This window comes from Scyliorhinus canicula, chromosome 9, assembly GCF_902713615.1.
Source record: "Scyliorhinus canicula chromosome 9, sScyCan1.1, whole genome shotgun sequence".
Taxonomy (NCBI): domain Eukaryota; kingdom Metazoa; phylum Chordata; class Chondrichthyes; order Carcharhiniformes; family Scyliorhinidae; genus Scyliorhinus; species Scyliorhinus canicula.
Genome location: NC_052154.1, coordinates 64,416,151 through 64,443,610, shown reverse-complemented (window position 1 = coordinate 64,443,610; position 27,460 = coordinate 64,416,151). Strand labels below are relative to the sequence as shown.

The 27,460-nt window shown below is 48.4% G+C and overlaps 1 protein-coding gene across 4 annotated transcripts in view; it reads left to right on the top strand.

The window, feature by feature from the left end:
* Positions 1–27,460, top strand: part of LOC119971359 — a 56,212-nt gene that overhangs the window by 11,768 nt on the left and 16,984 nt on the right. For 2 of the 4 annotated variants that reach the window (XM_038806788.1, XM_038806789.1), the window contains exons 2-6: positions 9,498–9,578; positions 9,673–9,717; positions 11,178–11,221; positions 14,376–14,553; positions 16,506–16,587. Coding sequence is in view for 1 of the 4 variants with exons in the window: in XM_038806787.1 (XP_038662715.1) it covers positions 16,539–16,587 (49 nt within the window). In the remaining 3 variants the exon portion in view is untranslated. Of the gene's footprint in view, positions 1–9,497; positions 9,579–9,672; positions 9,718–11,177; positions 11,222–14,369; positions 14,554–16,505; positions 16,588–24,478; positions 26,909–27,460 lie in introns of those variants that run through there. The other 2 variants (XM_038806787.1, XM_038806790.1) reach the window with 2 other exon arrangements.

The following is a 27,460-nucleotide window of genomic DNA, read 5'->3' as shown; positions in this document are numbered from 1 at the left end:
TAAAGTAGTAGCATGGATAGAGGATTGGTTAATTAATAGAAAGCAAAGAGTTGGGATAAATGGGTGTTTCTCTGGTTGGCAATCAGTAGCTAGTGGTGTCCCTCAGGGATCCGTGTTGGGCCCACAATTGTTCACAATTTACATTGATGATTTGGAGTTGGGGACCAAGGGCAATGTGTCCAAGTTTGCAGATGACACTAAGATGAGTGGTAAAGCGAAAAGTGCAGAGGATACTGGAAGTCTGCAGAGGGATTTGGATAGGTTAAGTGAATGGGCTCGGGTCTGGCAGATGGAATACAATGTTGACAAATGTGAGGTTATCCATTTTGGTAGGAATAACAGCAAACGGGATTATTATTTAAACGATAAAATATTAAAGCATGCCGCTGTTCAGAGAGACTTGGGTGTGCTAGTGCATGAGTCACAGAAGGTTGGTTTACAAGTGCAACAGGTGATTAAGAAGGCAAATGGAATTTTGTCCTTCATTGCTAGAGGGATGGAGTTTAAGACTAGGGAGGTTATGTTGCAATTGTATAAGGTGTTAGTGCGGCCACACCTGGAGTATTGTGTTCAGTTTTGGTCTCCTTACTTGAGAAAGGACGTACTGGCGCTGGAGGGTGTGCAGAGGAGATTCACTAGGTTAATCCCAGAGCTGAAGGGGTTGGATTATGAGGAGAGGTTGAGTAGACTGGGACTGTACTCGTTGGAATTTAGAAGGATGAGGGGGGATCTTATAGAAACATTTAAAATTATGAAGGGAATAGATAGGATAGATGCGGGCAGGTTGTTTCCACTGGCGGGTGACAGCAGAACTAGGGGGCATAGCCTCAAAATAAGGGGAAGTAGATTTAGAACTGAGTTTAGGAGGAACTTCTTCACCCAAAGGGTTGTGAATCTATGGAATTCCTTGCCCAGTGAAGCAGTTGAGGCTCCTTCATTACATGTTTTTAAGGTAAAGATAGATAGTTTTTTGAAGAATAAAGGGATTAAGGGTTATGGTGTTCGGGCCGGAAAGTGGAGCTGAGTCCACAAAAGATCAGCCATGATCTCATTGAATGGCGGAGCAGGCTCGAGGGGCCAGATGGCCTACTCCTGCTCCTATTTCTTATGTTCTTATGTTATGAATTTCAGTGCCAGTATGATTCTAGGTATGTAGGCACCACATCCCAAAGACTGGCAGATTGTATCAAACAGCATGCCCCTTCTGCTGTTCAGAATGGGCAATTGGGTCCGTACCCAACCAGCCCGTGCTTGAAAATCTCAAAATACAGTATACAACATTTGATACAATTCTGAGATTGTACAGCATTGGTTAAATAATCCTCAGTGTGCTAAGAATTATGATGACAACCAATTAAGATTGTCAGCCAGGCTGCAGTGTGGTGGATTTGCATGTACTGGCCCTGTTCTTTGCAGACAGAAAGCACTTGTACATATATTGTGCTTGTTAAGTGACAGCCATTCGCTGGTTGATTCCTCAGAGAAATGACTTGACCAATCAGAGTCAATCTGCCTGGTTTGAATTTAAACACAGCCGTCAGTTAACTGATGCATTCTCCATGGTAATGCCTCTACCAATCAGAATTCACTTCCCAACCAATCAGCATTCTCTTCTCATATAGCATAAATTGTTGTTCCCTTTATTACCTATTATTAATTGTTCTGATGAGTGCAAGATGAAAAGCTTCAACAAAAAAATATTTTTCCAAGCAATACTCATTTTCTGTACTACCAACAACCGACTATTTATATCAGTTTTAAAGTTGTGTATATTATGTAAATGAGTTTAGAAATTATAGATTCATGAATGAAAATTTGTATTTTCTTCCACATGTGTTTCCCTGACACCCACAGCTCATTGTATGCACTCTGTTAAAAGCTTGTTTTTCGGGGCAGCACGGTGGCCTCATGGCGCCGAGTTCCCAGGTTCGATCCCGGCTCTGGGTCACTGTCCATGTGGAGTTTGCATATTCTCCCCGTGTTTGCGTGGGTTTCGCCCCCACAACCCAAAAAAAAATGTGCAGGGTAGGTGGATTGGCCATGCTAAATTGCCCCTTAATTGGAAAAAATGATTTTTTTTTTTAAAAAAAAGCTTGTTTTTCAGATATATGCATTTTTCCCCTCAAATTTTAGGGAGGAAGAAAATTATACATTCAGTGATATCAAAAACAAAATTGTCATTTTGAGAAAATTCAATGTTGAACTCAGATTGGAACTGCAGCTGGTAAGTGATGACGTCAATAGCACATTGATGATTTTTGAGATTAATTTTGCCTTTGAATTGCAATGCAGTAGATGGAACAAAGGTATTTCTAGAAGCTCACATGAAAGAAAAAAATTAAGTAATATTATGATGTACTTTTCAAATGATTGGAAGATTTTGCTAGTGCGCATAAATATTGTTGCATTCAAATAATGTGTTCCACACCTTCCGGGCGGCCCAATGCCGGAGTGGTTCACACCACTCCTTGGCGCCGGTACGGCCCAGCCCGACGGTTAGGGGAGAATCCAGCCCCATGATCCTCTTTCTCTAAGAACTTCCCTCTATCCCTCAATGCGGTCAGGAGGCGCCCGAAAGCCGGCACGCCATAGCCAGTGCCGGCCCGCCCACCAATCAGTAGGCTCTGATCGCCAGGCCAACATAGAGGACTCTCTTCCCCCCCCCCCCCCCCCCCCCCCCACCCACCAGTACGCCCCCCGCAGGTCCCGCCAGGTAGGACCATACGTAAACCACGGCGGCGGGCACTCAGCCCGTTGAGGTGCGGAGAATTGTTGGGGGGGGGGGGGGGGCGTTTTCGACCCAGTTGGCGGCCCGGCGTCGGAGCGGAGTGGCACGATTCTCGCCCTCCCCCCCGGCGATTCTCCGACGCGGCGCAGGATCGGAGAATCCCGGCCGAGGTCTCAGTCTGAAACGAAGCGATCAGCCATACAGGATTGAGATGAGGAGAAATTTATTTCCTCACAATGTTGTGAATCTTTCGAATTCTCTACCTCAAAGAGCTGTGGAAGCTCAATTGTTCGGTATATTCAAGATGTAGGTCAATAGACTTTTGAATGTTAGGGAGACACGGTGACTTAGTGGTTAGCACTGCTACCTCACGCGCCGAGATCCCAGGTTCGACCCGGCCCCGGGTCACTATCTGTGTGGAATTTACATATTCTCCCCGTGTCTGCATGGATCTCACCCCCACAACTCAAAGATGTTCAGATAGGTGGATTGGTCATACTAAATTGCCCCTTAATTGGAAATAAAAAGAAATTGAGTACTCTAAATTTATTTTTTTAAATAGATTTTTAAATACTAAGTAGATATAGATAAAGGGGGCAGTGTGAGAAGTTGCCTTTGAAACAGGTGATTAACCATGATCTTATTGAATGGCAGAACAGGCTCAAAGTTTTGAATGGCCTACTTTTATTTTTTATCTGGAGATGGTAGTGAAAGAAACCCAGAGTAGAAGCATGATGGCTGAAGGCTATGCTCCAATTGATGGAACAGCTGGTGGGGTAGATACATAGGATGTTGACTTCCGGTGGCGGCTATGAGTGAGTAGGTCGCACATTTGGTGGCTCCCGTTTCAGTCAGACTTTTGGACCTTTTCCTCCGACTTTTTTGCGTCTTTGAGTGTGGAACTGGAAAGCAATAGTACTCGGGCACAGGACCCATACAGAATTGTATGGACCTAAGAAGCCGGAGGGACCGTAAACAGCAGAAGAAGTGGTCGAGTAAGGGCACAGTGGAGTCTGTGAGAGAGACCAGCATGGCTGGTGTTCAGAGCAAGGAGCCGACAGCCCAGCCCACAATGGAGCAGCTGCTGCAGACTATGCAGGAGGGCTTTTTGGCTCTGAAGCGTGACAACTTGGAGCCGCTACAGAAGTCGATTGACCGGATGGGAAAAAGGCTGGATGATCAGGCTGAGAAGCTCCAACAGTTGGAGAAGTCAGTGGAGGAGCAAGCTGACTTTCAAACGGTGGCGGATGTGGAGATTCGGAGGCTGAGGGACCAACAAAAAGTGCTTCTGGAAAGGCTGGAGGACCTGGACAACAGATCTCGCCGGCAGAACGTGAGAATCATGGGTCTCCCGGAGGGGGCAGAGGGGCTAGACAGTGCCGCATATGTAGAGGGTATGTTTCAGAAGTTGCTGGGGAACGAGGTGTTCCCGCGTCCGCCGGTGGTGAACAGGGTACGCAGTGAGGCAGCTGCGACAAGGGGGTCCCCCACGAGCGATGGTGGTATGTTTCACAGGTACCTGGACAAGGAACGGGTGCTGTAATGGGCAAAGAGCACACAAAGCTGTACTTGGGACAATACCACCCTGTGTGTTTACCAAGATTTGAGCGCTGAGGTGGCCAGGAGGAGGGGAGGCTGCAAGCAGGTGAAGGAGATACTGTACAAAAACAAGGTGAAATTCGGGCTGCTTTTTCCGGCGCGACTGTGGGTTATGTATGAGGTCAGCACCACTATTTCGATGAACCCGATGAAGCGATGGACTTCATTAAGAAGCAAGGGCTGGCCCTGAGCTGAGGACATTTGGACTCATGTTAGAACTTTTAAGTATATGTGGTGTCTCTCCCGTTTTGAAAAGTGCCTGCATGTTTGGGTCTGTTTTTGTCATTTCTTTTTTTGACCTTTTTAGGGGGTTGGAAGGTAGTAGGGATGTGGTTTTTTTTGTATACTATTTGCGTGGTTTACCTGAATGTTTCCTGTTTGGGCTCTTTGATTATTTGGAGTTTGGCTGGGGGGAAAATAATAAAGAAAACAGTTAAAAGGATTGGGTTAAAATGGATGCTGCAGGGGAACTTTGTGTAATATTTTTCTGTGTCTGTATGGGAAGGACTGAGAGTGCCTGTTATTTCGTATCTCTTTTTCTTTCTTGTTTAACTTGAATTGTGCTATTGTGGGGGTTGTTTATGACTTGCATAGAGTGTTTGCTTAAGTAAGGCTGATCTGGTGAAGTGGTGTGGAGGAGTTGAGGGAGCGGTGACTGGGAACAATGGATGGGAGACGTGCTGGCGCCGAGGCTGGGAGCCCCAGGCTAGCTGAGAGCAGCTAGTCAACGGGAGCCGAGGTGAGGCGTGTCCATATAGTTAGATTAGAGTAGGGGTTAGGTGATAGGATGGTGTTGCTAGGGGGCGGGGAGGAGTCGTTTTGCTGACGGGGATGGAAACTGGGCATGGCAACAGTGAGGAGGTCATGGGTGGAGCCGGTCAGGAGGCGGGCCAGATGAAGCGCGACACATGGCTGGGGGGCTGGCCAAGGAAAGGGGATGGCTGACCAGCAAAGGGGGGGGGGGGGTGGTTGAAGTGTCCCCCAACCAGGCTGATCACCTGGAATGTTAGAGGGTTAAACGGGCCAGGGAAGAGGGCGCGCATCTGCGGGTTCTGAAGCTGGACGTAGTCTTGCTGCAGGAGACGCACCTGAAAGTGGCAGACCAGGTTAGGTTAAGGAAAGGCTGAGTCAGTCAGGTCTTTCATTCGGGGTTGCAATCCTGATTAATGAAAGGGTACAATTTGAGGCGGAGGGCACAGTTGCCGATGTGGGTGGCTGGTTTGTTATGGTGAGGGGTAAGCTTGAAGGGGTGAGAGTAGTCCTGGTCAGTGTGTATGCCCCTAATTGGGACGATGTGGATTTTATTAGGAGGATGCTAGGGAAGATCCCCGACTTGGATTTGCGTATGCTGATCATGGGCGGGGACTTTAATACAGTCCTGGACCCGTGCCTGGACCGGTCATTCTCAAGAACGGGCAGGTTGCCAGCGATGGCAAAGGAACTGAGAGGGTTCATGGAGCAAATGGGGGGAGCAGATCCGTGGAGATTTAGCTGGCCGACGGCGAGGGAGTTCTTGTATTACTCCCATGACCACGAGGTGTATTCCCGAATTGATTACTTTGTGGTGAGTAGGGACCTGCTGGCCGGAATAGTGGGGGCAGAATATTCGGCAATTGCCATATCAGACCATGCTCCGCACTAGGTAGTCCTGCATTTTTGTAAGGACAGCTTTCAGTGCCCACCATGGAGGCTGGAAGTTGGACTACTCGCGGACGAGGCGGTGTTTGAGAGGCTGAGGAAATGCATGCTGAATTACCTGCAGGTGAACGATACTGGAGCAGTCTCGGCAGCGGTGCTCTGGGAGGCACTGAAGGCAGTGGTGAGAGGGGAGCTAATTTCAATCCGGGCGTACAGGGACAGGACAGATAGGGCAGAGACGGACCGACTGATTAAGGAAATTCTATGGACGGACAGGAGTTACGCGGAATCTCCGAGGCCAGAGTTACTCAGGAAACGACAGAGGCTGCAGGCTGAATTTGGGGTGCTGACTACAGGCAAGGCTGTAGAGCAGCTTAGAAAGGTAAAAGGCGTGATTTATGAGCATGGAGAGAAGGCCAGTAGAATGCTTGCGCAACAACTAAGGAAGAGGGAAGCGGCTAGCGAAATAGGGAGGGTAGTGGATGGGGAAGGTAACTTAGTGGGTGATCCGGCAGGGCTGAACAAGGTCTTTAGGGACTTTTATAGGAAGCTGTACACTTCGGAACCACCCGGGGGACCGGGGGGACGAGGCGATTCCTGGACGGACTGACCTTCCCAAGAGCGGGGAGGGGGTTGGTGGACGGACTGGGGGCCCTGGACAGGATCGAAGAGGTATTGGGGGGCCTGAAGGTCATGCAGTCGGGAAAAGCCCCGGGGCCAGACGGGTATCCGGTGGAGTTTGACAAAAAATTTACCGGGAGAGTTGGGTCTGTGCTGGTCAGGGTCTTTAATGAGGCAAGAGATAGAGGGAGTTTACCCCCGACGATGTTGCAGGCCACCATCTCGCTCATTCTGAAACGGGATAAGGACCCGGAGGCTTGTGGGTCATACAGGCCGATCTCTTTGATCAACATAGACGCCAAGTTACTTGCCAAGATTTTGGCGACCAGAATTGAGGACTGTGTACCAGATGTAATTGTGGAGGACCAAACCGGGTTTGTAAAGGGGAGGCAGCTGGTGGCCAACCTAAGAAGGCTGCTCAACGTGATTATGATGCCCTGGGGAGTAGGGAGGTCGAGATAGTGGTAGCCATGGATGCCAAAAAGGCTTTTGACCGGGTCGAGTGGGATTATCTGTGGGAGGTACTAGCACGGTTCGGGTTTGGGGCGGGGTTCATCGACTGGGTTAGGCTATTGTATCAGGCCCCTGAGGCGAGTGTAAGGGCGCACAGGACGACATCAGACTACTTTAGACTGCACCGTGGGACAAGACAGGGCTGCCCTCTCTCCTCACTGCTGTTTGCGCTGGCCATATAGTCGCTGGCAATTGCACTGAGAACTTCTAGGGGCTGGAAAGGGCTGGTCCGGGGAGGAGTGGAACATAGAGTCTCGTTATACACAGATGATCTGCTGTTATATGTATCGGACCCAATGGTGGAGATGGGCGGTATTATGGCAACCCTGAGGGAATTTGGCCGGTTCTCCGGATACAAACTGAACATGGCTAAGAGCGAGTTGTTTGTAATTCAGATGAGGGGGCAGGGGAGTAGCTGAAGGGGTTGCCGATCATGGCTAGTGGGGAAGAGTTTCCGATATTTGGGGATTCAGGTGGCACGGGACTGGGGCAAGTTGCATAAGCTCGACCTGTCCCGACTGGTGGAATGAGCGAGGGAGGAGATCCGGAGGTGCGATGCGCTTCCGCTGTCATTGGTGGGGAGGGTGCAGACTGTTAAGATGACGATTCTCCCGCAGTTCTTGTTTGTTTTTCAGTGTCTCCCCATCTTTATCCCGTGGTCCTTCTTTAAGAGGCTGAATAAAATTATTCTGGGATTTGTATGGGCGGGGTAGATCCAGGTGAAGAGGGTGATGCTTGAAAGGAACAGAGGAGAAGTGGGGCTGGCGTGGCCGAACTTCAGCAACCATTACTGGGCGGCCAACATAGCGATGATAAGGAAATGGATGGTGGGTGCGGAATCGGTTTGGGAGTGGATGGAGGTTGCTTCGTGCAAGGGTACTAGCTCAGCAGCCCTGGTCACGGCGCCTCTGCCCCTTCCGCGGGCATGGTACTCCACCAGCCTGATTGTGGTGGTGGCTCTTCGGATCTGGGGCCAGTGGAGGAGGCATGTAGGGGAGGTCAGAGCATCGGTGTGGACCCCAATCTGTGGCAACCACCAATTTGCCTCGTGGAACATAGACGGGAGGTATCGACTGTGGAGGAGGCCGGGGATTGTGAGGATGGGGGATCTGTTCCTGGAAGGGAGCTTTCCGAGCATGAGGGCGCTGGAGGAGAGGTTTGGGCTGGCGAGAGGGAACAACTTTAGATATTTACAAGTGCGGGATTTTGTACGCAGACTGGTGCCGTCCTTCCCACGTCTCCCACCAAAGGGGAGGCAGGGCAGGGTAGTTTCTAGGGGAGAAGTGGGAGAGGGTAGAGTCTCAGACGCCTACAAGGAGGTAATGGGAGCTGAGGATATGCAGATCGAGGACCTGAAGCTTTAGTGGGAAGAGGAGCTCGGGGTGGGGGGGGGGGGAGGAAGGAGGATGGAGGACGGTGTCTGGGCAGAAGCCCTGAGCAGAGTAAACACGACCGCAACATGTTCCAGGCTCAGCCTGATCCAGTTTAAGGTCGTGACCGGGCCCACATGATGGTGGCTCGGATGAGCGAATTCTTCGGGCTGGAGGCCAAGTGTGCTAGATGCGCCAGAGGGCCGGCTAACCATGTACACATGTTCTGGTCGTGCCCTAAACTCAGGGGGTATTGCAGATGTCATGTCCCGGGTATTGAAAACTGGGGTGGTAATGAGCCCTGAGGTGGCAATCTTTGGGGTTTCAGAGGATCCGGGAGTCCAGGAAAAGAGAGAGGCCGACGTTCTGGCCTTTGCTTCCCTGGTAGCCCGGCGACCAATACTGTTCGCATGGTGGGACTCAAAGCCCCCGAGGGCTGAGGTATGGCTATCGGACATGGCAAGCTTTCTTGGCCTAGAGAAAATCAAGTTCGCCTTGAGAGGTTCGCTACTCGGGTTTGCCCAAAGGTGGCAGCCATTTATTGATTCTTCGCAGAAGAGTGTCAGCAGGGAGGGGGCTAGGGTAGAGTAGAGTAGAGTGGGAGGATATTGAGGCAGGTCTGTGCGTGAACAGAGCCATGGTTTGCACTATGTTTAATTTGTGTCTTAACATCCTTAGTTTTGTACTGTACAATGTCACTTTTTCTATATGCCTAAAATGCCTCAATAAAATTGTTTGTTTAAAAAAAAAGATACATAGGATGTTGGAGGTGAGAGGAGCACTTGGGGATGGGCATTAATTAAATGCTGGCCTAACCAACGAAACCTACATCCCTTTCATGATTTTTTATTAAATAGGCTCCGGCAGCAATTTGGATATAACTGTTGAGATAAGAAAGAAGTGCACTTGGCTGTGGAGGTTTGGTGAAAGGCTCAGAGGGAGTTGTTGGTCCTTGAGAATGTTGGTTATGTTGAACAGAGACATCCAAGGGTCCCATTAGTAATACTTCATTTTCTTTTTTCCGTCAGGAAGCTTGTGAATTCTATCTTGTAGTTCAGGAGCTGAAGATCCTGCCAGCAGAAACGTTTTTTTTTGGAAACATGTTCATGGTAGGAGATGTTCTGTGTACATAACGGTTTACAATCAATGTTTTATAATGTTTATTGTTAAATAGCTAAATTTTCAAATTGCTTCCAATTACAGCAACTTGGACCCTGCTGTGCAGAAGAAATTGAGAGAATTCTGGCAGTAAGTAAACACTATCTCTGAATAGTAATCCCAAGAGAAATGGTTAAGAGGGCTCCATCATTTCCGCCTGCAGCTGACTTCCAGGAGGAGCCAGGGATTGATGACTGTCTTCTGAGTTATTTGGAATTCTGTTCCCAACTCTTTCCCTCCACCCCCACCATCTTGTGACATCTCTCCCACCCTCAAAATTTACCTCTCAATCTAACCTTTAACCATGTTTTCAAACAGTTTCCCTCTGCTTCCTTTTCATGAAGTCACTTGGGGTAAATTGTCTCAGTAACTTGCTACACAAGTGCAGTTGTGTCACTGTCAGTTTGGTTCCCGTTATATATTAATCAAAGATATTTTTACATCAGAATTCACCAACGGTACTTTGGACTTAAATGGATCTTATTTGATTGGGCCACTATTTTTGACAAACCTTCTGTGAAAATAGATTTTAGTTTGAATCTAACTCCTCTTTATGCTTCAAACCCTCAGCTTATTTCAGAAATCAATCTTTTGGCTCCTTTGTTGAAGATCAAATTATTTTATAAAATTTCCAGCAAGAGAAGTACATTGATGTATTAGTGCTACTGAAAGTGTAGTTTTTCCCAAATGGAAATCCCTCAGTCTCAACTATACTGACTGTGTCAGGTAGAGTGGACAAACATAATCAGCGTCGCATTCCCAAAGGAGCGATGAAAAGATGCAGGATAACTATACCTCGGACATTCTTGTATTGTCACTGTGGACCATTTTGGTATTTATAGAGGCCTTGAAGCAAGTAAGAAAGAACCTTGAAAATCTTAACCAGACTTTTACAAATTTCAAAGTTAACAGGTCTTTATTTTCATAAAGAATCATGGTTCTTCAATTTTTTTTTTAAATTAGAAAATATATATTTTCTATACATATTATGGCAGCATGGTAGCATGGTGGTTAGCATAAATGCTTCACAGCTCCAGGGTCCCAGGTTCGATTCCCGGCTGGGTCGCTGTCTGTGCGGAGTCTGCACGTCCTCCCCGTGTGTGCGTGGGTTTCCTCCGGGTGCTCCGGTTTCCTCCCACAGTCCAAAGATGTGCGGGTTAGGTGGATTGGCCATGCTAAATTGCCCGTGGTGTCCTAAAAAGTAAGGTATGGGGGGGGTTGTTGGGTTACGGGTATAGGGTGGATACGTGGGTTTGAGTGGGGTGATCATTGCTTGGGTGCTCCGGTTTCCTCCCACAGTCCAAAGATGTGCGGGTGAGGTGGATTGGCCATGCTAAATTGCCCGTAGTGTCCTAATAAAAGTAAGGTTAAGGGGGGGTGGGGTTGTTCGGTTACGGGTATAAGGTGGATTCGTGGGTTTGAGTAGGGTGATCATGGCTCGGCACAACATTGAGGGCCGAAGGGCCTGTTCTGTGCTGTACTGTTCTATGTTCTATGTTCTATATGAATATTAATTGTGGAACTGAAATTTAATACTCTCCATTTTGTAGAAACCATGTGAATAACATGACAGAGCAAACAGGATCTTTTTCTGGTAAGCTTCCTCTTTATTTTTCCTCCTGTTATATATACTGTTGCAAATTCGACAACAGTTAAATTATCTTTAATTTTGGTAATGTTTTGTTTTAAAATGTGTAGCTGCTATGCTGAAAGCACAGGTGTCCAAATCCACATAAGTTTGAAGGTCAATTGATAAACAGCTTTAGAACAGCATTAGCATGAAACTTGAGCGTGATTGAATTCATGATAAAGTTGGAAAATGGAAACCTTTGTGATGGATCCTTTTTTTAAAAATCTATCATATGTAGAGAAGACCTAAGCATTTTTGTTTGCATGTATGAGTTATGCTTTAGTTAGAGGAAAATAATCTTATCGGGGCTATTGGAAATTTTAGAAAAGAATTAGCAGTTACAGTTCTGGGTATCTTTCTAGGGGCAGCGTGATGGCGCAGTGGTTAGCACTGCTAGCTCATGGTGCTGAGGACCTAGGGTCAATCCCAGCCCCGAGCCACTGTCCGTGAGGACTTTGCACATTCTCCCCGTGTCTGTGTGGGTCTCACCCCCACAACCCAAAAAAGATGTGCAGGCTAGGTGGATTGGCCACGCTCAATTGGCCCTTAATTGAAAAAACAAAATAATTGGGTACTCTAAATTAAAAAAAAACTCTCCTGTGGCCTGTCATCCTCTCACCTTAATTCATGTCAGCAGGGCATTTGCCAGTAGAGGTCATTGGCATGGTTGATTTTACCGCTCCGCATTGTGCCAAATTGTAGTATTCTAATTTCTAAGGTCAGTTATCTCAGCACAGACCAGGAATCAAACTGGGACCGTTTCAGCTTGTATGCTTATTGCTACACTCCACAGTGTCATTATCCATGTAGCCATTAGGACAGTCTGGCTACATCATATTCTGCTTAATTAAGTTAAATATTCATTAAAATTGATGCCGAGGTTAATTACATGATGAACATAGGTTCATCATGAGCAGGTTATTAATCTAAATTTGTTTGTTGAAAATCAATTTAGAACAAGATTTTGAAATAATATTTCACAGTATGCTATACTTTAGGTTTGACATTTTGGGTATCCTCAGGGTTAGGAACTACTTGAAGTGCTGGTTCATTAATTGTGAGATGTAAACAAACATCTGGTTCTGGAGATGGGAGGTGAAAGAGATGAAGGGTTTGTTTCTGGAGGGGAGACTTGGAAGTTTAGAGGAGTTGGGGGTAAATTGGGCTGCAGTGTGATGAGGGTTCTGGGTATATGCAAGTGCGGAATGTCATGAGAAAGATTTTTCCGAGTTTCCCGGTGGCACCGCCATCCTCGTTGTTGGAGGAGGTACTGTCGGTGAAGGGGCTGGAGAATGGGGTTGTCTCAGTGATTTATGGTAGGATTACAGAAGAGGAGAAGGATTCGATTGAGGGGAATAAGGCAAAGTGGGAGGAAGAGTTGGGGATGGCGCTGGAGGTTGGATTATGGTACAAAGTGCTGCGAAGGGTCAATGCTTTGACCTTGTGTGCGAGGCTGGGGCTGATTCAGCTAAAAGTGGTATATAGAGTGCACTTAACAAGGGCGCAGATGAGCTGGCTATTTGAGGGGATGGTGAATAGTTAATAGAATCATAGAATTTACAGTGCAGAAGGAGGCCATTTAGCCCATCGAGTCTGCACTGGCCCTTTAGAGGAGCACCCCACTTAAGCTCTCACCTCCACCCTATCCCCGTAGCCCACTTTTCTTTTTATGTATGTTTTTAAAAAATATTTGAGTGCCAATTAAGAGGCAATTGAGTGTGGCCAATCCACCTACCACGCAAACACGGGGAGAATGTGCAAACTCCACACGGACAGTGACCCAGAGCCGGGATCGAACTTGGGATCTTGGCACCGTGAGGCTGCAGTGCTAACCACTGCACCACCGTGCTGCCCTCAGTGATCCCACTTAATCTTTTTGGACACTAAGGGGAATTTATCATGGTCAATCACCTAACCTGCACGTATGTCTTTGGACCGTGGGAGGAAACCCACACAGATACGGGGAGAACGTGACCCAAGCCGGGAATCGAACCTGGACCCTGGAGCTGTGCAAGCGATTACATGTGAAGCAACTGTGCTAACCACTGTGCCACGATGTTGTGTGGGAGGGGCCCAGCCAATCATGTCCATAAGTTCTGGTCCTGCTCGAAGTTGAAGAGGTATTACGAGTCGGTTTTCAGCACCATGTCCGAGTTTTTGCATGTGGATCTGGAGCCGGGTCCCCTAGAGGCCATATTTGGGTTGTAGAACCCGCCAGAGTTGCAGACAGGGGCGGGAACATATGTCTTGGCCTTTGGCTTGTTGATCGCTCGCAGCGGGTTATGGTTCGGGGTTGAGGCCATGTTCTCTCCCCAGTGTCTTGGCATGACTGGGGGACCTGCTAGAGTTTTTCGCCTTGGAAAAGGTAGCATTTGCCCTTAGAGTGGCCAATGAGGGGTTCCATCGGAGATGGGGGGTTGTTCATTTTTGCACTTTGGAGATCAGGTTGCTGCCAAAGGATGTGGGGGGGTTGTTTTGTTTGTGTTAAAATGTTGAATAAAAATATTTTTCAAGAAAGAAAATATTCTATAATCTTTATTAGTGTCACAAGTAGGCTTACATTAACACTGCAATGAAGCTACTGTGAAAGTCCCCTCGTTGCCACTCTGACGCCTGTTTGGGTACACTGAGGGAGAATTCAGAATGGCAAGCACATCTATTGGGACTTGTGGAAGGAAACTGGAGCGCCCGGAACAAACCCACGCAGACACGGGGAGAACGTGCAGACTCCACACAGACAGTGACCCAAGCCGGGAATCGAACCTGTGTCCCTGGCGCTGTGCAAGCGATTACATTGCATGATCATAAATCCTAATGCTTACAATAGTTTATAATCTGGACAAGGTATTATTTATTCTGAAACAATTTCTGTAGCATAGTTATTTTTTATTTGTCCAGCCCAAGTACTTTTTTCATAACGTAATAGGTGTGTCCGGGAGGTGCAATAAGAGATTGGACACATGTTTATTACTTTTGCTCCAAGATTACCTAACCTGCACTGGGAAATCAATGGTTCTTCGACAATATTAATGGAATTTCACATTTAATGGTGTCTTGTAAATAAGCTGAGTGACTCAGAAATGGTAGAATGAAAGATTTTTAAAATGTTGTGTTTTAGGTCTCTGTTTATCAAACCTAATAGCAGCAGTAGAGGATGAAGATAATTCATTAAAAGTGCAGTTGAACTCTGCCTTGATTTAACTGATAGATCCAAAGCTTCAACATCTACTTCATCCTATTTGTTACCATCAATTCATCCACCTACAGGATGGAAAACTTCGAGCAGAAAAGATACGGTACATCAGTTTCAACTTTTATTTTCAATTATTTTAGTTAATATGATATTGGGTGTGCTGGTTGAATACAGGCTGAGGAGCATTGAGGTTCAGTCTGATTCTAGTGGGTTATAAAACATTGACCTGGGTTCATGTTCAGTCCAAATGGTTCTGGGCGGCATGATGGTACAGTGGCAGCACTGCTGGCTCATGGCGCCAAGGACCCGAGTTCGATCCCAGCCCTGGGTCACTAGTCATGTGGAGTTTGCACATTCTCCCTGTGTTTGTGTGGGTCTCACCCCACAATCCAAGGATGTGCAGAGTAGGTGGATTGGCCATGCTAAATTGCCCCTTAATTACATTTTTTTAAAAGTCCAAATGGTTGGGATGAAAGTCTTCTAGAGCTCTGGTGACTAAGGATTTGAAGTGAAAACCTTGTCTGCATCCTACTTTTAATTTACAGACTGCTATTTCGCATTTCTAAGTTCTAAATGTATGCTGATGGCATTGAACTCTACCTCCCTGTCACTTCTGTCACAAATCTGAATATGGAAATTCTGTACAGACTGAGCCTGTTTTTGAGCCTCGAGTTGATTGATGTTCAATTGTTTGAGCAATTTCAGAAAAAAAAGAAAAGAAGGTTCAGAACAGATCCAGCGGCTAGAAACTAGACACCTATGAGGCAACCTATTAGCAGCAGCAGAATTATATTCAACCACAATCTTGTAATCTTAGTCAGACATATCCCTTACTGCTTTTACCATCAAGCATGTTGTTCATTGAGTGACAAGTGAATACATTGAATGGTCCAAGTTTTTAAACAGCATCAAATCAGTTGGTTCAACTGTTTGACAACATGACAATACCAATTAGGAGATTTCCAGTGTGTGCATGGAACGTCAGTGCATGCATGTTTCCGAGCATGGAGAGCCATGCGCACCACTCCGCAAGCAGTTAGGAGCACTGCATGTTTTATTCCGAGGGCTTCTACCTTCTGTAACACTGTCCTCGTGGCATTACAGATCCAAAATTCACGCCACATGTCCTTAATATATGTTAACAATTATATCCTACGTCACTTTATCAGACATCTACTGGAAACCATCTGCTTAGCATCCATTGTTCCTAATTAACTCAAATATTTCTACGTGAGTATTTATATATCTCCTATATAGTTCCAGAGCTTGACATTAGGCTGAATCATCTTTTAAAGGTACTGACTGGTAGCTCACAGATGGTTTTCCCAAGCAGCCTTTTTCACGTGTGCACTTGGGCAATGTGTTGGCTGACTCAGCATGTAACAGGAATCAAACGTGTAACCCCTTGGCCTACATATTTCAGTACCACATCATTTAACCGTTGTATTGGGAGTTTCATGATTTAAATCATTATAATTGTGCAACTTTTGACCGAACTCACCTGCTTCATTTATGTAATCAACCTAATTGTTACCTTCCCCTAAAAACCTGGCTGTATCTATTTGGAACTCTGTGACCTGTCATCTTTTCCTGTTACTTGTTTCAGAGAGGTTTGCACTAATTGTTAATATGAATGGCTCATCAGTCAATGATCAGAATTACACCTGGGTGAATCACTCCTTTTAAATGTCTTTGCTTATGCTTGATTGACATTGCGCTAGGGAAACTATGTGATTTCCCAATTTGATGCTTTTAGCATAGGCAGCTTATAAATAGCTGCACGTTTGTAGCATCATTTTTAGAATGCAGGAAAATAAGTTGAGGGCCATTAATGTTTTTTATAGTTAAGATATCGCTGGAGATGAATGTAACCAGAGCAAGTTAATGTATGTTTGGACTGTGTTATATACACATGAACTTCTTTCATTTTGTGAGAATTGATCATTTTTCCAGGATTGTGACATGATTAATAATATTTGAAAAATAACAATATTCTGAGGTAGTAAAAATGGTATTTATGTAGTCATCATACTAACAGTTGATTTTGTCCTGTAGAACGAGATAAATATTTTCACTATTCCTGAAGCCATGCTTATGATTTCGTCTAATCAAGAAGAAGTCTTAAATAATATAAAAGGTAGGCTGATCAGTGCCCATAATTTATTCAGCGAAAATTACAAACACATCAAGATTTTATAGTTCTGCTTTGTGTTCTCATTCTTTGTTTTTAAACATATTGCTCCCTATTAGTGTTTTTTCCCTCAGCAAAGTGAGATTGCCGGAGTTGCACACATCTTCAATTCTTTTCTTAAAAAGTGATTATTGGAGAGAATGGTGTGCAAGTCACCTAGTGAAAATCTGGAGAATTCCATTTTGAAGGTTGTGATTTTTATTTGAACAGAGGTAGCTGAGGTGTTGGGATTTCTTTATTTTTGTAATTCACATTAAACATCTACAGGTACAGTTTCTTATCCATCTCAAACTCATGCCCTCAGGGACAGAAAAGACGGTAGAGTAAAGTGCTAATAAGCAACGTGTGCATTTTTTAAAAAAAAATAATTTTTATTGAAAGAGTTTTTCCATACAGACATTTACCCCTACTAATTTTAAATTATTTACAACACAATCCCTCTAGGCAAATATCCCTCCCTCGCCCGCCCACTCGCGCGCACCATTCCTCCCCCCCCCCCCCCCCCCCCCCCAAGCAACAACTTAACAAACAAGGCAGCCTACAGTTTCAGACATGAGCAGCGAGCAGACTTGCCCGCGTTACAGTCGTGCATGCCCCCCCACGACCATTGCTGCCCCCCCCTCCCCTCCCCCCCCCCCCCTCCCCTCCCCCCCCCCCTCCCTCCCCCCCTCCCCTCCCTCCCCCCCCCCCCCCCCCCCCCTCCTCCCCCCCCCGGGTTGCTGCTGCCGCGACCCCGAACGCCTATCTCTGATCTAAAAAGTCAAGGAAAGGTTGCCACCGCCTGGAGAATCCCTGTACCGACCCTCTCAGGGCAAATTTGATCCTTTCTAGCTGAATATAGCTAGCCATATCATTAATCCAAGTTTCAACGCTTGGAGGCCTCGCGTCCTTCCATTGAATTAGTATCCTTCGTCGAGCCACTAGGGACGCAAAGGCCAGTATTCCGGCCTCCCTAGCCTCCTGTACCCCCGGTTCTACCCCGACCCCAAAGATCGCAAGCCCCCATCCTGGTTTGACCCTGGACCCCACCACCTTCGACACCGTCCTTGCCACCCCCTTCCAGAACCCTTCCAGCACCGGACATACCCAGAACATATGCACATGATTCGCTGGGCTTCCCAGACATCTGACACACCTGTCCTCACCCCCAAAGAACCGGCTCATCCTTGTCCCCGTCATGTGAGCTCTATGCAGCACCTTAAATTGAATGAGGCTCAGCCTCGCACACGAGGAGGAAGAATTGACCTTCTCCAGTGCATCCGCCCACGTCCCGTCTTCTATCTGCTCTCCCAGCTCCCCTTCCCACTTGGCTTTCAGCTCCTCCCCTGATGCTTCTTCCGCCTCCTGCATTATCTTGTAGATGTCTGATATCTTCCCCCCTCCGACCCAGACCCCCGAGAGCACCCTATCACTCGCCCCCTTACTGGGGAGCAGGGGGAACCCCTCCACCTGCCGCCTAGCAAATGCCTTCACTTGTAAATATCTGAACATGTTTCCCGGGGGGAGCTCAAACTTCTCCTCCAGCCCTCCCAGGCTCGCAAACCTCCCCTCTATAAACAGGTCCTTCAGCTGCCGTATGCCCACCCTGTACCAGCTCTGAAATCCCCCGTCGATGTTCCCCGGGATGAATCTATGGTTCCCTCTTATTGGCGCCGCCAACAGACCTCCCATTTCCCCCCTGTGTCGCCTCCACTGCCCCCATATCTTGAGGGTGGCCGCCACCACCGGGCTCGTGGTGTACCTCGTGGGGGGGAGCGGCCATGGTGCTGTTACTAGGGCCCCCAGGATTGTGTAGCCACAGGACGCCCTCTACATTCGTTTCCAAGCTGCCCCCTCCCCTTCCATCATCCACTTGCGCACCATTGACACATTTGCCGCCCAGTAATACCCCGAGAGATTGGGTAATGCCAGCCCTCCACTGTCCCTACTCCGCTCCAAAAAGACCCTCCTCACCCTTGGGGTGCCGTGCGCCCACACGTAGCTCATGATGCTACTCGTCACCTTTTTGAAGAAGGCCCTAGGGAGGAAGATGGGCAAGCACTGAAATAAAAACAAGAACCTTGGGAGGACCGTCATTTTGATTGACTGCACCCTCCCCGCCAGCGACAGCGGTACCATGTCCCACCTCTTAAATTCCTCCTCCATCTGTTCCACCAGCCTGGAAAAGTTCAACTTGTGGAGGGTCCCCCAGTTCCTTGCCACCTGCACCCCTAAGTACCTAAAGCTCTTTCCTGCTCGCTTGAAGGGGAGTCTCCCAATACCCTCTCCCTGGTCCCCCGGGTGTATCACAAAAACCTCGCTTTTGCCCAAATTTAGTTTGTACCCCGAAAAGTCCCCAAACTCTGCTAATAGTTCCATTATCTCCGGCATTCCCCCTTCTGGGTCTGCCACGTACAGCAGTAGATCATCCGCATACAGCGATACCCGATGTTCCTCCCCTCCCCTAGTCAGTCCTCTCCACCCGCCTGAACCCCTCAGTGCCATCGCCAACGGTTCAATCGCCAGTGCGAAAAGTAAGGGGGATAGGGGACATCCCTGCCTGGTCCCTCGGTGGAGCCCGAAATACTCCGACCTCCTCCCGTTTGTCACTACACTCGCCGTCGGGGCCGAGTAGAGCAACTTCACCCACTTAATAAACCCTTCCCCAAACCCAAACCGTTCCAACGTCTCCCACAGGTACTCCCACTCCACCCTATCGAATGCCTTCTCCGCGTCCAGCGCTACCACCATCTCAGCCTCCCCCTCCACTGCCGGCATCATAATTACATTCAGCAATCTCCGCACGTTCGTGTTGAGCTGCCGCCCCTTCACGAACCCCGTCTGGTCCTCATGGATTACCCCTGGCACACAATCCTCTATTCTAGCTGCCAGGATCTTTGCCAGCAACTTGGCATCCACGTTCAGAAGCGAGATAGGCCTGTAGGACCCGCACTGCACGGGGTCTTTATCCCGCTTCAATATCAGGGAGATCAGAGCCTGCGACATTGTCGGGGGCAGAACCCCCCCCTCTCGCGCCTCATTAAAGGCTCGTACCAGTACCGGTCCCACCAAGTCCACATTTTTCTTATAGAATTCCACCGGGAACCCATCTGGCCCCGGCGCCTTCCCCGCCTGCATCTGACCTATTCCCTTGACTAGCTCCTCTAGCCCTATTGGCGCCCCCAGCCCTTCTACCAGCCCCTCCTGGACCCTTGGGAACCTCAATTTGTTTAGGAAGTCCTCCATTCCCCCTCTCCTCGTCGGCGGCTCAGACCGATACAACTCCTTGTAAAAATCCCTGAAGACCCCGTTCACTTCTTGCCCCTTCTGCACTACCTTCCCGCCCCTCTCCTTCACTCCCCCAATCTCCCTAGCCGCATCTCGTTTGCGAAGCTGGTGTGCCAGCATCCTGCTCGCCTTTTCCCCATACTCATAGACCGCGCCCTGCGCCCTTCTCCACTGCGTCTCTGCCTTCCTGGTGGTCAGCAGGTCGAACTTGGCCTGCAGGCTGCGCCGTTCTCCCAGCAGCCCCTCCTCTGGTGCCTCCGCATATCTCCTATCCACTTCCAATAGCTCCCCCACCAGCCTCTCCCTCTCCTGCCTCTCCTTTCTTTCTCTGTGTGCCCTTATGGAGATCAGCTCTCCCCTGATCACTGCCTTCAGGGCCTCCCAGACCATCCCCACCTGCACCTCACCCGTGTCATTCAAGTCCAGATAGCTCTCAATGCCCTTCCGGACCCTTTTACACACCTCGTCGTCCGCTAACAGCCCCACATCCAGCCGCCACAGCGGGCGCTGGTCCCGCGCCTCCCCCATTTCCACATCCACCCAATGTGGTGCATGATCAGAGATCGCAATGGCCGAGTACTCAGCTTCCCGTACCCTCGGGATCAGCCCCCTGCTCAACACGAAGAAATCGATTCTGGAGTACACTCTATGGACGTGGGAGAAAAAGGAATACGCCCTCGCCCTCGGCCTACCAAACCTCCATGGGTCTACTCCTCCCATCTGCTCCATGTACCCCCTCAGCACTTCTGCCGCTGCCGGCCTCCTATTGGTCCTTGAGCTCGATCTGTCTAGCCCGGGGTCCAGCACTGTGTTAAAGTCCCCCCCCCATGATCAAGCCCCCTGCCTCCAGTCCCGGAATGAGGCCCAATAGGCGCCTCATAAAACCCGCGTCATCCCAGTTCGGGGCATATACGTTGACCATCACCACTTTCTCCCCCTGAAGCTTACCCTTCACCATCACATACCTACCCTCCTTATCCGCCACCACCTCCTCCGCCACGAACGACACCCTCTTTCCCACCAGAATCGCCACCCCCCGGTTCTTTGCGTCCAATCCAGAGTGGAACACCTGTCCCACCCACCCCCTTCTCAGGCGAACCTGGTCCACTACCTTCAAATGGGTCTCCTGTAACATTGCTACATCAGCCTTCAGTCCCTTCAGGTGTGAGAATACCCTTGATCTCTTGACCGGCCCATTCAGCCCCCTCACGTTCCAAGTGATCAGCCGGGTCGCGGGACGACCCGCCCCCTTCCCCTGCCGATTAGCCATGTCCTGTTCCCTGCTCGCCCCGGGTCTTCTGACCCGCTCCCCATGGCGATGGCCCCCTCCCCCCACCCCTCCAGTCCTCCACTTCCCGTTCCTGGTCTTTCCAGCAGCAACCCGGTGTCCCTCCCTAACCCCCCCCCCCCCCCCCCCCCCCCCCCAGGCTAGGACCCCTCCTAGCCGCGATGTACCCTCCATCGTACTCCCGTAAGTCAGCTGGTTTACGCTGACCCGGCTGCTCCTGCCACACTCCGACTCCTCCCGGCTCGGGGGGGGGGGGGGGGGGGGGGGGGCTCCCCCCCCTTGCCACTCCCCCCCCTTGCCACTCCCCCCCCTTGCCACTCCTCCCTGGCCCCGCTCCAACGCGGGAAAGGTCGCCATTGCTAGCCACGCCCCACGCTCCTCCCCTTCCCCCTCCTCTGCCCCGCGCGCGGGAAAACAGAGGAAAGCCCGCGCTTTCGCCCTGCCACACCCCACCCCGCCATCTTCAGTTCCACCCCCGTCCCCATCCATGCCTGTAAAGAACCCCCCCCATGGAGCCCATATCCCCGATCTGCTCTCCCCCCCGTCCCGCCTCCCCAACTTAACATTATAAATAACAGATAGATAACAAATAACAATGTACTTAACAGTCGCCCTCTACCAAACAATATAAATAACCATAAATAACCACAATAACTAAGGGAAGTTGGCAAAGGGGGGAAAAACATCAGAAGAAGAACCAAAGCAAGAGTTCAAGATCCAAACAAAGAAAGGAAAAAAAAAAAGGGAAACCGTTCCAATAAGAGTTGCACAGTTCCGACACAGCCGAAAAAGAACCGCTTGTTCCGCTGAAAGTACCCGAGCGGCTACGGCCGCCAAGTATCCCCTGGGTCTAATTCGAGTCCAGTTTCTCTTCCTGTACAAAGGCCCACGCCTCCTCTGGGGACTCAAAATAGTGGTGTTGGTTCTTGTAGGTGACCCACAAGCGCGCTGGCTGCAGCATTCCGAACCTGATCCGTTTTGCATGTAGCACCGCCTTCGTCCGGTTGTGCCGGGCCCGCCGCTTTGCCACCTCCGCACTCCAGTCCTGGTACACCCTCACCATCGAGTTCTCCCACTTGCTGCTCCTTTCCCTCTTGGCCCACTCCAGCACTCTCTCACGATCGCTGAGTCGCTGGAACCGCACCAGCACCGCCCTCGGGGGCTCATTTGCTCTTGGCTTCCTAGCCATGACCCTGTAGGCCTCTTCCAGCTCCAGGGGCGAAGGGACGGCCCCTGCCCCCATCAGGGAGCTCAGCATTTCTGCTACGTATCCCGGGAGGTCTGACCCCTCCAGGCCTTCTGCCAGGCCCAAGATCCTCAGGTTCTTCCGCCTCATTCGGGTATCCAGTTCCTCAAAACGGCTCTGCCATTTCAGGTGGAGTGCCTCGTGCACCTCTACCTTTCCCACGAGGACCGTGGCCTCCTCCTCCCTCGCAGTCATCTCCTGCTGCAGCTCCCGAATCGACGCCTCTTGGGTCGCCTGGGCTCCCATCAGCCTGGTGGTCGTCGCATTCATTGACTCCAGGAGCTCCACTTTCAGCTCCGTAAAGAAGCGCAGGAGAGCGGCCTGCTGCTCCTCCGCCCATTTCCTCCATTCCTCGGGTGCGCCACCGGCCGCCATTTTGGTCTTCTTCCCCCGCTTTTTTTGGGGAGCTGCTGTTGCTTTCTTTGCCACCCCACTCCGGGTACCGACCATAAAGTTGGTCTGGTTCTCCTCAGGGAGCCTTCCCCCACCGGGATTTGTCCTTCCAGCGCCGTTGGGGCCCTCCAGTCGGCCCAAAAACACCTTTGTAGCAGGAGCCGCCAAACGTGCGACTTAGCTAGTCATAGCCGGAACCGGAAGTCAAGCAACGTGTGCATTTATTCAAATGTGCATGTATCATCATTGTGCAAAGGAATTGTAGTATTGTTTCATTGTGTTTCTTGTTTTATATAACTTTCCCCTTTGAAAGAAAATTGAATGCACACGCCTGATTGCATTAGGTGAGCAGGATGTTCTGTTTAACTATTAACTAAAACATTTCCTGGATCTTGGACATATTACAGAATCTGTTATATTTGCTTTTTATTTCAATTATAAATTCTAAGACAAAAATTGCATTTATTTTTCTCATACTTGCTCATGGTCTCTTTCTTGCATTCCCTGTCATGAGTTGGCAGGCACATGCCTGCTCTCTCTGGATACAATTTCAACCAATTTTTGTAAGTTTTATTTTCTTTTGTGGAAAACATAATATTGTTTGATACTCCCAGAGCTCTGGGGCTTGATTCTCTGAAATTGACCCCCATAGGGGGCCAGCACGGCGATGTAGCGGTTCACGCCGCTCCAGCCTCCCTTCCCGGCGCCAAATGGGCGCTGCGCCTACCCACGCATGCGCGGGGGACTTCTTCATCGTGCCGGCCCTGATGCAACATGGAGTGTTGGTTTAGGGGCCGGCCGCACAACAAAGTAGGCCCATGGGGGGGGGGGGGGGAGAGGCCGGCCCGCCGATTGGTGGGCCCCGATTGCGGGCCAGACCCCATCGGAAGGCCCCCCCCCCCCAAAACAGGCCCCACGACCCTTTGCGCAGAATTCCCGCCGGCAGCGACCAGGGGTGAACGGCGCTGGCGTGACTCTGCTTTTTCCGTGCGGTCGCTCGGCCCATCCAGGCCAGAGAATCACCGACCCCGCCGCGTACAGCGGCCCGCAGTTGTGCTGCGTCAAATGGCGCAAATGGCCTGGCGTGGGGCGCGGAGAATTGCGCTCCTGATATTTTATCTGAATAGCCTACTCTGAAAATTGAGCTCAATGACTAAATGGCCCGTATTTTGTATGCAGCCTCAAACAAATGTCGCTCACATTCACCTTGCTGACAACTGCTCACAAATAATTTTTTTTACTTTTGAGTGGGGGACAGTGCACTTCCCTCTACACGACATTGATGACATTGTGAATGAGGCACTTCAACAAATTACATTGAAGAATGCTCATTCAGGTGCAACATCTAAACCAGGAAGCATAAATTAGATCTAAGCTAGCTATATAAAGATTGGGAAAGAAAGATGGATTTATGAGATTTTAAAAATCTCAACACTGAATATTGACTCTTTACTGAATATTGACTTGGAGGGGAACTTGCAGATGGTGGTGTTCCCATGTGTCTGCTGTCCTTGCTCTCCTGGGTGGTAGTGGTTGTTGATTTGGAAGGTGTAGTCAAAGGAAAGTTGTTGCACTGTATCAAGTAGATGGTACACACTACTGCCACAGTGGAGGAGGGAGTGAATATTTACGATGGTTGGGAGGATACCAATCAAATAAGTTATTTGTTCATGGACGATGTTGAACATCTTGAGTGTTAGAACTGGAATCATCCAAGCAAGTGGAGAGTTTTGCACCACACACCTGCCTTCTGCCCTGTGGCTGGTAGATGGACAGGCTTTGGAGAGTGAGGAGGTGAGTTACACGCTGTAAAATTACCAGCTCTTGGTTTGACCCTACTCATGTAACCGTAGTATTTATATGCTATTGGAATTACATTTTTGGTCAACACTAACCCCGCAGGATGTTGATGGAGGATCCAGAGTTGAAATGCTATTGAACATCAACTGAGAAATGATTAAATTCTCCCATGTTGGAGAAGTTATTGTTTTGCACTTGTGTGGTTCAGTTGTTACTTGCCATTTATGAACCCAAGCCTGAATGTTGTCCAGGTTTTGCTGCATGAGGGCACTGATCTCAGTACCTGAGGTGTTGCGAATCACAGAATTGTTATGACACAGAAGGAGGACATTTGGCCCATCAGCTCTGCACAGGCTCTCCAAACGAGCATTATGCTTAGGGCCATTCCCTTGTTTTTTCCTCATACCCATGCATATTGTTTCTATTGAAGTGATCATCATGCCTCCACCATGCTTCTAGGCAGTGCATTCCAGACCCGAACCACTCATGTGAAACTATTTTGTCTTGCATCACATTTGCTTCTTTTCCAAATCACTTTAAATCTGTGCCCTCTCATTCTTGATCCTTTTATGAGGGAAACAGTTTCTCCCTATCTATTCTGTCTAGCCCCCTAATGATTTTGGACACCTCTATCAAATCTTCTCCCAGCCTTCTCTCCAAGGAGAATATTCCCAACCTCTCAAATTTATCCTCAGAACTAAAGTTTCTCATCCCTAGAACCGTTCTTGTAAATTTCTTCTGTACTCTTTCTAAAGCGTTCACATCCTTCCTATAATGTGGCGCCCAGAACTGTACACAATATTCCAGCTGAGGTCTAACTAGTGTCTTGTCTAAGTTCAGCATAACCTCCTTGCTCTTGCACCCTTATTAATAAAGCTCAGAATATGATATGTTTTATTAACTGCTCTTTCCACCTGTCCTGCCACCTTCAAGGATCAGTGCATACATTCAGCCAGGTTCTTCTGCTCCTGCACCCCTTTAAACATTTTGCCCCTTATTTTATATTGTCTTTCCTTGATCTTCCTTCCAAAATGCATCACCTCATACTTCTCTGCATTGAACTTCATTTGAAGTTCTTCACTGATCTCTTCACAGTTCACAATATTTCCAAGTTCTTGTATCATCCGCAAACTTTGAAATGGTCCCCTGTATGCCAAGAAATAGATCGTTTATAAATGATCAAGAAAAACATGAGTCCCAATGCCAACCCCTGGGGAACGCCACTACAACCCTTCCTCCAGCCTGGAGAATATCCATTGACCATTACTCTCTGCTTCCTATTATTAAGCCAGTTTTGTAACCACGTAACTACTGTCCAATTTATTCCATGAGCTATAACTTTTCTCAGAAGTCTGTTGTGTGGCACTGTGTTGAATGCCTTCTGAAAGTCCAGGTACTGCAATCAACAGCATCACCCTCATCAATCTTTTCTGTTGCTGCCTCAAAAAAACTGAAGCAAGTTAGTTAAACACTATTTCCCCTTTGGAAATCTATGTCGGCTCTTCCTAATCAATCAACATTTTTTCCATGCGACTACAAATTCCATCTCAAATAATTGCTTTAGAAGCTTGCCCACTACTGACATAATATTGAATGGCTTTTAATTTCTGGGGCTATCCGTTCAACCTTTTTTAAATAAAGGTGTAACATTTGCAATTCTCCAGTCCTCCGGCAGCTCCCCAGAGTCTGGAAGATTATGGCCAGTGCCTCTGCAATTTCCATTCTCACTTCCTTCAATATCTTTAGATGCATTTCATCTGGTCCTGATGCCTTATTAAACTTTAGTACAACAGTTTATTCAACACTTCCTCATTATCAATTTTGAGCTTTACTATGGACAGAATTTCCATGTCTGTCACCATGTCCTGGGTAGCACCTACCTCCTTGCTAAAGACTAACGCAAAGCATTCATTTAATACCTCAGCCATGCCCCCTGCCTCCATTTTTAAATCCCTTTAAGGTCCCTAATCAACCCTACTACTTTTACCACCTTTTTACTATTTATATGCCTATAGAGGCTTTGGGTTGCCGGTCTTTTCTCGTAATCCCTCTTTGCTTCTCTAATGTGCGTTTCCACCTCCCCTCTGAACCTTCTGTATTCCTCTTAGTTCTCAACTGTATTTTCTACCTGACACCTGCCAAAAGCACACATTTTCTTCCTTATCTTAATTCCTATCTCCTTTTTCATTCAAGGAGCTCTGGATTTGTTTGCCCTACCATTCCTTTTTAAAGGAATATACCTTGATTGTGTCCGGACTATTTCTGTTTTCAAGGTAACCCATTGTTCAGCTACGGTTTTTCCCACCAACCTTTTGTTCCAGTCTAACTGGCTCTGCTCCGTCTTGCCCCATTGACATCAGCTTGCTCCCAGTTAATTATTTTTACTTTGGATTGCCTATTTTCCTTCTTTCATCATTCTAAACCTTACAATACAATGGTTGTTATCTCCTAAATGTACCCCCACCAACACTTGATCTACTTGGCCACTGCATTTCCAAGATCCAGGTCCAACAGTACATCCTTTCTTGTTGAACTGGACACATTGCTGTAGAATATTTTCCAGGACACAATCTTGGAATTTAAAAAAAATTAAATTTAGAGTACCCAATTGTTTTCTTCTCCAATTAAGGGGCAATTTAGCATGGCCAATCTACCTAACCTGCGCATCTTTGGGTTGTGGGGGTGAAACCCACGCAGATACGGGGAGAATGTGCAAACTCCACACAGAGAGTGACCCGGGGCCCGGATCGAACCTGGGCCCTCAGCGCCTTAGGCAGCAGTGCAAACCACTGCGCCACTGTGCAGCTGCAACAATCTGGGACCTT